The sequence below is a fragment of the Bubalus kerabau genome, chromosome 4, assembly GCF_029407905.1.
Source record: "Bubalus kerabau isolate K-KA32 ecotype Philippines breed swamp buffalo chromosome 4, PCC_UOA_SB_1v2, whole genome shotgun sequence".
NCBI classification, from domain to species: Eukaryota; Metazoa; Chordata; class Mammalia; order Artiodactyla; family Bovidae; genus Bubalus; species Bubalus kerabau.
The window spans coordinates 90304655-90314597 of NC_073627.1; the positions used below are offsets into that span (position 1 = coordinate 90304655).

The 9943-nt window shown below is 45.5% G+C and overlaps 1 protein-coding gene across 1 annotated transcript in view; it reads left to right on the top strand.

Annotated features, from left to right (window-relative positions):
* SLC24A2 (solute carrier family 24 member 2) overlaps nucleotides 1–9943 on the top strand; it is a 287857-nt gene that overhangs the window by 261625 nt on the left and 16289 nt on the right. Inside the window, exon 8 of the mRNA XM_055577949.1 lies at nucleotides 8045–8185. Coding sequence (XP_055433924.1) covers nucleotides 8045–8185 — 141 coding nt within the window. The remainder of the gene's footprint in view (nucleotides 1–8044; nucleotides 8186–9943) is intronic.

A 9943-nucleotide genomic window follows, 5' to 3' on the forward strand; every position in this document is an offset into this window, starting at 1 on the left:
TTTTAGGAGTGTGGAGGGAAGGCCATGTGCTATTTTGGAAGAGCCTTGGGTTGGGTGTGAAAGGAACCTGGCACTGTGAGCTTCCTCCTTTCTGCATATCACTTCATCTTAGAGCCCTCAAGTAATGGGGGTGGGCTCAACGACCCGGGTCTCCTCCAGCTCTGAAATTCTGGGGCCCTAAAGCCCCTCTACCAAATGATTGCAGAGGTCTATGATTGCAGCTTGTCTTTCACAATCATTCAGTGTCCATATGATGAAATGAATGACAAGTTCTTGGACAGGAAGGTGAAGTGAAGTGAAGTTGCTCAGTCATGTCCAGCTCTTTGCAACCCCATGGACTGTAGCCTAACAGGATCCTCCATCCATGGGATTTTCCAGGCAAGAGTACTGGAGTGGGTTACCATTTCCTTGTCCAGGGGATCTTCCCGACCCAGGGATTGAACCTGGGTCTCCCACATTGTACACAGACACTTTACTGTCTGAGCCACCAGTGAAGTCCACAGGAAGGTAGTCCCACATTAAAACAATGCAGAAGACAAACAAACTCTGCTTCACAATGACAAGGTTTTAAAGGACTTTGGGGGCCAATAAAGGGGTGAGGGGGAGAAGGCAATGGCACCCCACTCCAGTACTTTTGCCTGGAAAATCCCATGGACGGAGGAGCCTGGTAGGCTACAGTCCATGGGGTCGCTAAGAGTCAGACATGACTGAGTGACTTCACTTTCACTTTTCACTTTCATGCATTGGAGAAGGAAATGGCAACCCACTCCAGCGTTCTTGCCTGGAGAATCCCAGGGACGGGAAGCCTGGTGGGCTGCCGTCTATGGGGTCGCACAGAGTCGGACACGACTGAAGCGACTTAGCAGCAGCAGCAGCAGCAAAGGGGTGAGGTACACCAGGTCCAGATGCCTTGCAGGTGGCATGGATATATTCTTTCTCTATTCCAGCATTTCCATTGACTTGCCTGAGGGCATACAGCTAGTTAGTTGCAGAGATGAGGTTAAGGACAGAAGGGAAGAGGATTAACGTTTGCTGATCCCCTGGCCTCTTTCAGGTACTGTGCATCCTGCGATTGCCCCAGTCTATAGATGAATGCCTCCCATGTAGCCTAGATATTTCACGTGTTTTATTAGTGGCTTTTGTTGAGGGTGACAGTTTTAATATTCTTGATGCACTCACCTGCCCAGCCTCATGTCTCAGGCTTGATGAATGTTTTTATGGATAGTTTTTCCCACTCCCAGCCCCTGGGGGTCCCTGTTGGGGATTTGTAGCATGCACCACACTCCATGAGCTTTGCCCTGCTTGATCATTCATGTGGGCACCTGTGTAGCTGTACAATGTAGAGGTAGAACTGATGTTTTTTCCTACAGATGTATTATAGAATCAGCAGCAATAATAAATGTATTAGGGACTATTCTTTTTAAGTAGAAGTACAAATCACTTCCTGGAGAAGGGAATGGCAACCCACTCCAGTATTCTTCCCTGGAAAATTCCACGCACAGAGGAGCCTGGCAGGCTACGGTCCATAGGGTTGCAGAATCCGACATGACTGAGGGACTAACGCTACTACACTACAAATCACTGTAAATCTTCACCTGCCCCCAGCTTGACCTTGGCCCAGTGTTTTAGCATAAATGAATTCTGTTTCTACATAGATATGAAAGTACTGGCATTGTATTTTATCGAGCATCATGCCACACTGAAGGGACTTTCCAGTGAAAAGAGGTGGCATTCTATAGTGCTGAACTGAGTGGTCCTTTTGTGAGGGTTAAAGGAGAATCGAACCCCCACCAAGTTGAGAGCGAGGCAGGTTCAGGTTATCCTCTGAGACTGCTCCTTGTGAACTGGAGATGAGATGTTATTACCGATCAATAAAACTGAACTCAAAGATGGCCTATTTTCACATGCCTCCCGGGCGTTCATTTTAATTCTCTGCTAACAGAGATTGCATTAAAGTGGGCTCACCTTCACACTGGAATTCTGCACAGTGCCCTTCACAGATAAAAATAAGAAATTATGTTGCTTCCAAGAAATATTTTTCTGGCTGGAGAGGCAGCTACTGGACTAATGAATCCAACTCAGGCCCCTCCACTGGAAACCTGACACTCGTGCTGGGGCAAACCATGCAGACCAGATACCAGTGGAAATAGTACAAGAATCATGTGCAAAGAAGCTGGACAAATTCTCATGCTGCTGCTAAGTCACTTCAGTCGTGTCTGACTCTGCAACCCCATAGACGGCAGCCCACCAGGCTCCCCCATCCCTGGGATTCTCCAGGCAAGAACACAGGAGTGGGTTGCCATTTCCTTCTCCAATGCGTGAAAGTGAAAAGTGAAAGTGAAGTCGCTCAGTCGTGTCCGACTCTCAGCGACCCCATGGACTGCAGCCTACCAGGCTCCTCTGTCCATGGGAGTTGCCAGGCAAGAGTACTGGAGTGGGTTGCCATTGCCTTCTCCGGATTCTCATGCTACTAGACCACAAACAAGACAGACTGCTGCCATTCCTCCTATTCACTAGATAAAGGAAAATAAAACTAAGTTACTTGCTCCGGAGACCTCCCAATAGGTGCTGATCCCTGGAACTGTTCTTGTCTAAATGTAGGTAGGTATTCTGATAGCCAGACCTCTAGATTCCAACCTTCAGTATTGATAAATGAATCCAAGAAGGTAGTTGTCCATTTATCACAGTGTTATCACATAGAGTAGCATCTCACCTCTGTCTCTTCTCCTCTCTTTCTCTCTCTCTCTCTCATAAAGTTATCCCCAAAATTCTGTAGGATCACTGCAGAGTTGTATTTCTAGGTCTGTCCCACCTTGCTTCACAAAGATTTGGGGCTGCTTGCAAAATACATCTGATGAAAGAAAAGGATAAAATGACTGTTTTTGAGAAAATGCAGCAAAGGATGGAAAAGATAGTGGGAAATGTAAGAATAGCCTAAGGTGAGCTCAGATCCCAGTGCTGTGGTTGCTGGTCAGGGGCTACAAATTTGCCTCTGAACTCCCCAATGCAAAGAAATAAATAGCATCATTTCCTTGATTCACAGATGTCTCAAAGTTTCTAGAAGAAGCATGAGTTTTCCCAATGCTAAGATGTTAAAGATTGTTCTCCCTTGATTCCTCATAAAGAGGCCACCAGATCAGCTAGGATAAGGTTCCACCATTAGCAACCAGAACCCCAAAATGACAGTGACTTAAATAAGATAGAATTTTATGTCTCTCCCAAGTCTTTATAGGCAGCCGAGGGCCAGAATGGCTCTTGATGGGTGTCAAAAGTCAGATCCTTTTATACTCTTTCTCCACCTTGTGAGTCCAAGACGACTGTTCAGACTCTGGCCAAAATGTCCCCATTCCTGGCAGCCGGAAGAAGGAATGAGTGATAAAGGATACACCTCCACCCTTTAAAGACACATCCCAGAAGTTGCAGAAGATACTTCCCATTCCATTTCATTGGCCAGAACTTAATCCCATGACAAGAAAGGTTGGAAACAGAGACTTTATTCCAGGCCCATGTAAAAGGAGGCCTTCTGTCACTAAAACACAAGGGCAATATGTTAGGTTTCTAGGGCTTCCATTAAAAAAAAAAAAAAAAAAAAATCAGAGGCCAGGTGGCTTAAACCACAGAAATTTATTTCCTCACTGTTCTGGAGGCTGAACATCCAAGATCAAGGTGTCTAGAGGTCATTTTCCGCTGAGGCCCCTCTCCTTACGTTTGGCTGCCTTCTTGCTTTGTCCTCATGTGGTCTTTGCTCTGAGCATGCACATCCCTGGGGTCTCTCTGAGTCCTAACCTCCTATTATAAGGACACCAATCGCAGTGGGTTAAGACCCGTCATAAAGCCCTCATTTTAACCTAATCACCTTTTTAAGGGCCTTGTCTTCAGTCACAGCTAAGGTCCTGGGGGCTGGGACTTCAACACAGGAGTTTGGAAAAGACACAATTCCATCCGTAACAGGCAGAATAGATACTAGAGAACAATCAGAAGCTCTTGCTGTGTCATTTGCCAGCATCCTCGTAATAAAGAATAAATTCTTTGGTGCTGTTTGTTTTGTCTCCCCTTTGAAATTCAAATCTCTTGATCCTCCACCACCTGCTCTTCCTGCCAGGATGCATTGGCTCCTTTAAGATTGGACAACCAGAACATCACTGTGTGGAAACTTAGAGTCACGTATTTGAGTCTCAGGTTTTCCATGTCAGGGAGTATTGTTTAGTTGCTAAGTTGTGTCCAACTCTTTGCGACCGTATGGACTGTAGCCCACCAGGCTCCTCTTTCCATGGGATTCTCCCGGCATGAGTACTGGAGTGGGTTGCTGTGCCCTCCTTCAGGGGATCTTCCTGATCCAGGGATCAAACCCACATCTCTTACATCTCCTGCATTGGCAGGCGGGTCCTTTACCCTCTAGCCCCACCTGGGAAGCCTGTGTCAGGGGTTGCAAAATCAATCATTGCTGCCCTGATTTTGCATAATTCTAGGGATTCTACAGAGAAGACAATGGCAACCCATTCCAGTTCTCTTGCCTGGAAAATCCCATGGACGGAGGAGCCTGGTAGGCTGCAGTCTGTGGGGTCGCTAAGAGTGGGACATGACTGAGCGACTTCACTTTCACTTTTCACTTTCATGCATTGGAGAAGGAAATGGCACCCCACTCCAGTGTTCTTGCCTAGAGAATCCCAGGGACGGGGGAGCCTTGTGGGCTGCCATCTATGGGGTCGCACAGAGTCGGACACAACTGAAGCGACTTAGCAGTAGTAGGAGTAGGGATTCTACAGAGACCCCAGATCTTATACTATTCTAAACCCTTCTATCACAAGACAGTTGGCTTTTTCTTTCTGGATCATTTTTGCATTTTCTCTGGATATGCTACAGAAGTTTTAGGAGGTAAGGATGGGTTATTGCAAGGTCAAAGTCAGGATGCCATGACTCCAGGAAAAACTGGAAAATCATTGCCCAGCCTCTCCTGGGGTTGAGACAAATGAGCATGCCAGCAGCCCCAGCTTGGGCAAAGGCAAAACAAGCCCCAGACTTGGAACGGTACTTTTTTTCCACTTTTCTAACTAGCTTGCAAGCTGTCACCCATTGAACCAGAGTGAGATTGCACTTGGCAAAAAGACAAAGAGAATTTCCCCTAAGACATGCTGACAGCCTTGCTCCCTGGGTACCTCTCAAATCCTCCGCAGGGTTCTGGGCCCCTGAACTTCTGTCTATGGCAAGCTTCATCCACAAGAGGCCATGATGTCCCCACAGAGAGCACTGTTTGTGTAACCTGAGACCCAGCATCTTCTCCTTGTCCATTTCTGCTCTAGCAACAGCCACCTTAAATGCAGCTTTTGGAAGCCGTACAATATAGCTAATTGTTTGCGTTGGACGGTAGTGTGTTTAGAGCTTATGTATCTAAACAGACAATTATTTTCCACTATTTGCTGATGGCACTGCCTGCCTGGTGACTTTGGCAGATGGAGAAAGGAGCTAATCCGTAGGTTATAAGCAGAAGGGTTATTGATGAAATGTCACCATCTGTTGGTGTCATTAAAATGATATGAGTCATAAAGAGTTGCTTTTGCTTTTTTCTCTGAAAAAAAAGTTAACTTTGAGTCTAGAGAGAAGTTTCTAGATTGCAGATGGCAGTGGGGGACCTGACCATGGCGGGGTAGGGGAGTGTCCATTCTGGAAGGGGAAGGAGCTTGATGACCAGATCAGATTGATGGGTCTTCAAGGAAGTGCTAGACTCCTCTCTGTCTGAATAAAACCACTCACCTTGCATGATACAGGGTACTTATTGCATGTAATGTAAGGTCTCAACTCTCCCATGATTCTCCCTAATCTCCCAGGTAGGGAGCAGAAAGTCATTCATTTGGAGTGAAACAAGAAAGATCATATCTGGAAGGAAACAGTTAACATGCACCTCTTTTCTAGTCTTCACTGGTCTCATTACACAGAGATTATTCATGTAGTCAACTGACCCCTTGGGAGGCTGGGTGAGCCCTATAGGGAGTGATATTTGCTACATCTGCTGCATCTTCTGGGAGAAGGTGGAGGTGGCTCAGAGAAGAACCAGGAACAGCACACCCAAGCTTCTGTCAGGGGCAGGAGCCCTAGGGATGGGTAAAGGAAACAGTGGATGGACCCTACATAGCAAAAGAAACAGCTTTTGCTTTTGTTGACTTTCTCTGTTGACTTCCTATTTTCAGTGTCATTGATTTCTTCTCTGATTTTTATTATCTCTTTTCTCCTGCTTACTTTGGATCTAATTTGTGCTTCATTTTCCTGTTTCCTAAGGTGGAAACGTAGATGACTGATTTTAGATCCTCCTTCTTTTCCAACGTATTGCAGAACAAAGAGATGGAGAACATAAGAAGCATATTTAATGAAGATCCAGACAACCCAAATAATATGCACCAACTTCCTAATTCTGCCTTATTACCTAATCCTCTTAATTCCCTCGTATTTGGTGTTTAAAATTCTTTCACTTGCTGCCAAGGACATACACTCATATAGAAAGAACCTTTTTCAGTATGGCTTAAGATTAGCTTTTTTAATTATTTGTATCAACTCCTGGAGAGAAAGTGAGGGTGATTGTGTAAGCCACTAAAAATCCTTTTGGCAGTATTAGGGTATACATTATAAATAAGTAAACATAACACAGTAGCAGGTCAGGCGTCACACTCATTCCTGTCTCTAGTCGCATGCTTTTCCTGTCTCTAGTCTCATGCTTTTCCTGTAGACCACATGGCCTGAGACTGGCCCACCTACCACCTCCCTAGGGAGAGGTGCTGGTGGGATTCAGTGCTACTGCTTGAAATACTCCAGGATACTGGAAGCAAGAGTCCCAGGTCGGGGACACAGGGGAGCAGGAGCTGTGTGTGTTATTTATATGATCTCAAAAGGAAGCATCAGTGGAAAATTCCTATGGATATTTTTAGATCTGACGCATGGTCCTGACTGCTACACTTTCATGTTTAAACGAGCAGGGAAGGGAGTGATGGATGCTATCTGCAGCACTGTGTTGGAGGTTTGGAGGGCCCATCTGACAGGCTAATAGTCATCCTGCCAGGCCCTGATCTGCCTTCTGCCCCTTTTTGCTCAAGTTCAAAAGCTGCTGACTTCAGCAGGCAGCAAATAAAACGCAGGCTGCTTGCTGCCTGGACAGAAACACTGAGATTTACCCCCAGCTCTGCGGCCCTGTGCACCCCACACCCACACCTTTAGCACCTCTACTTCCATTCTCTTGTTTCTCTGCAAATGCAACATTGTTGTTTAGTCGCTAAGTCATGTCCAATTATTTACGACCGCACGGACTGTAGACCACCAGGCTCCTCTGTCCATGGGATTCTCCAGGCAAGAATATTGGAGGGGGTTGCCATGCCCTCCTCCAGGGGATCTTCCCAACCCAGGATGGAACCTGAGGATTCTTTTACCACTGAGCCACTGAGCCAAATATATGTTGCATTCAACAGGGGAAGTCTGCAAATGCAACATAGATTTGCATAATTGGGGTCTTTTGCTATGCAGACGTGGTTTCTCCTATGAAGTTCATGGATCGGCACTGTAATTCACTCCAGTTGAAATGATCAATTCAGGAAGCTAGAGAATGTTCAGGGAAAGGAAAGTGAAGTGAAGTCGCTCATCACATCTGACTCTTTGCGATCCCATGGACTATAGCCCACTAGGCTCCTCCATCCATGGGATTTTCCCGGCAAGAGTACTGGAGCGGGTTGCCATTTCCTTCCCCAAGGGATCTTCCTGACCCAGGGATAGAACCCAGGGCTCCCACATTGTAGGCAGACACTTTACCATCTGAGACACCAGGAAAGGTAAAAAGGAAAGGAAGTTCTTAAATCCACATGGCTGAGCAATGTATTTCTTGTTCCTGAGATTCAGACTATGACAGATGGGATTCTCTTATAGACCTAAAAAGTCCATAGATGAAAGCAGCTGAGATGACCCAAGAAAGCTGCTAGTGGGATCTGAAGATCCCCTCCTTGTTTAATGGCCTGAGGACGTTATTATCATTTTTGTTTATTTTTTTCTCTCTCTGTTTCTACAACAGACCACAGAGACAGGTGAAGATGAAGAGGACCAGCCTCTCAGCCTGGCCTGGCCTTCTGATCCACGCAAACAAGTCACATTCCTAATTGTTCTCCCCATAGTGTTTCCTCTCTGGATTACCTTACCTGATGTTCGAAAACCTGTAAGTAAAGCTTTTTTTTTTTTTTTCTCATCAGGGGAGGAGGGGAAGCACAGCGTACAACAAGAGCCTGCTCCTAAAAGGAAAGGAAGAAAGGATGACATATATACATGCGTATGTATATATGTGCTTGAAATTTCTCTGGACAGATGCATGATGATAGTGATTGTTCTGGTTAGCAAATACACATAATGAACCACCCCCCAAACTTAGTGGTGTGAAATGACAACCAGGTTATTTTGCTCGTGGATCCTGTGGATCAGGGATTCAAATGGACACACTGGGGATGGCTGGTCTCTGTTCCAGAATGTCTGTGGCCTCAGCTGGGAAGGCTTAGATGACTGGGGGCTAGAACTATCTGGTGGAGAGGGAAATGGCAATCCACTCCAGTATTCTTGCCTGGAAAATCCCATGGACAGAGGAGCCTGGTAGGCTACAGTCCATGGGATCGCAAAGAGTCGGACACAACTGAGCGACTTCACTTTCACTTTTCACTTTGATGCATTGGAGAAGGAAATGGCAACCCACTCCAGTATTCTTTCTTGGAGAATCCCAGGGACAGAGGAGCCTGATGGGCTGCCATCTGTGGGGTCGCACAGAGTCGGACACAACTGAAGCGACTTAGCAGCAGCTGCAGAACTATCTGGAGATTTCTTCGCTCGTGTTTCTGGCACCTGAGCAGAGATGATTCAAAGTCTGGGCTCATTTGGGATCATCTCCTAGAGAACCTATTGTGTGACTGGGGTTCCTCACTGTATGGGGGCATCAAGATAGTCAGATGTCTTTCATAAGAGGTCCTGGCTCCAAGAGTCAGTGTTCTTGCCACACAAGGAGAAGCTCCTTGGTCTCTGGTTAGTCTAGTCTCAGCAGTCACATAGTCACCTCCACTGAACTGTACTAGTCAGAGCGATCATAAATCTGTCTAGGGCAACAAAACTATCAGTGTCCTACAGCATATGACACCCTTGATGGCAGCAATTTCAAAGAATTTGCAACCATGTTTTAAAACTACCACAGTGATTGTCTCTGCAAAGGGGAAATGAAGGTCTGAGGCAGAAGGGTAACTTGCATTTTGTTGACTGTGTATACAAATTACTCATTCAATTCAAAAAATAATTTAAAGCAATACATTCGTGTGGTATAAACGCGTACATGTCTGATCTGCTCCCTCCAGGATTATCATTACCATAATGAATATTATTATCTTCCACGATTGTGTGCTGGGTGCTATGAACACAATACCATCTTATAATCAGCAAAGTACAGTCTGAGTGTAGATCAGCTTAAAAGAACATCCCCTCCAGTGTTGTCAAACTGGGTTCTTGGGCCACTGCCCCAAAAGGTGAAAGAACTAATGACAAATAAAGAAATAAACAGAAACAGCTTCCCTTTTTTATTATGGGCCTTCACACATGTACTATTTCAACAAAAGTGTATATCTACTAATTTTATATATATATATATGCATAAGTAGAAAGAAACTTAGGCAAAAGGAGTTAACTAGCTCACCCCTGGTCACTTCCTAGGGCATGGAGCTGAGATTCACACCCAGGCCCATGTGACCACACAGCTTGGGCTCTTCCTCATATTTCTTGGTGCCAGAAGGTAAAAATACAAAAACATTTCTAAAAGCATTTGGAATAGAATACTGCAATAACATCCAGCATAATTTAGCATCCTTCTTCAAAAGCCCCGCGATGATCCCACTTTCCTCATTTGAAAAAGACTGGAGAAACATCCTGTCTCATTACTCTGTTCTGA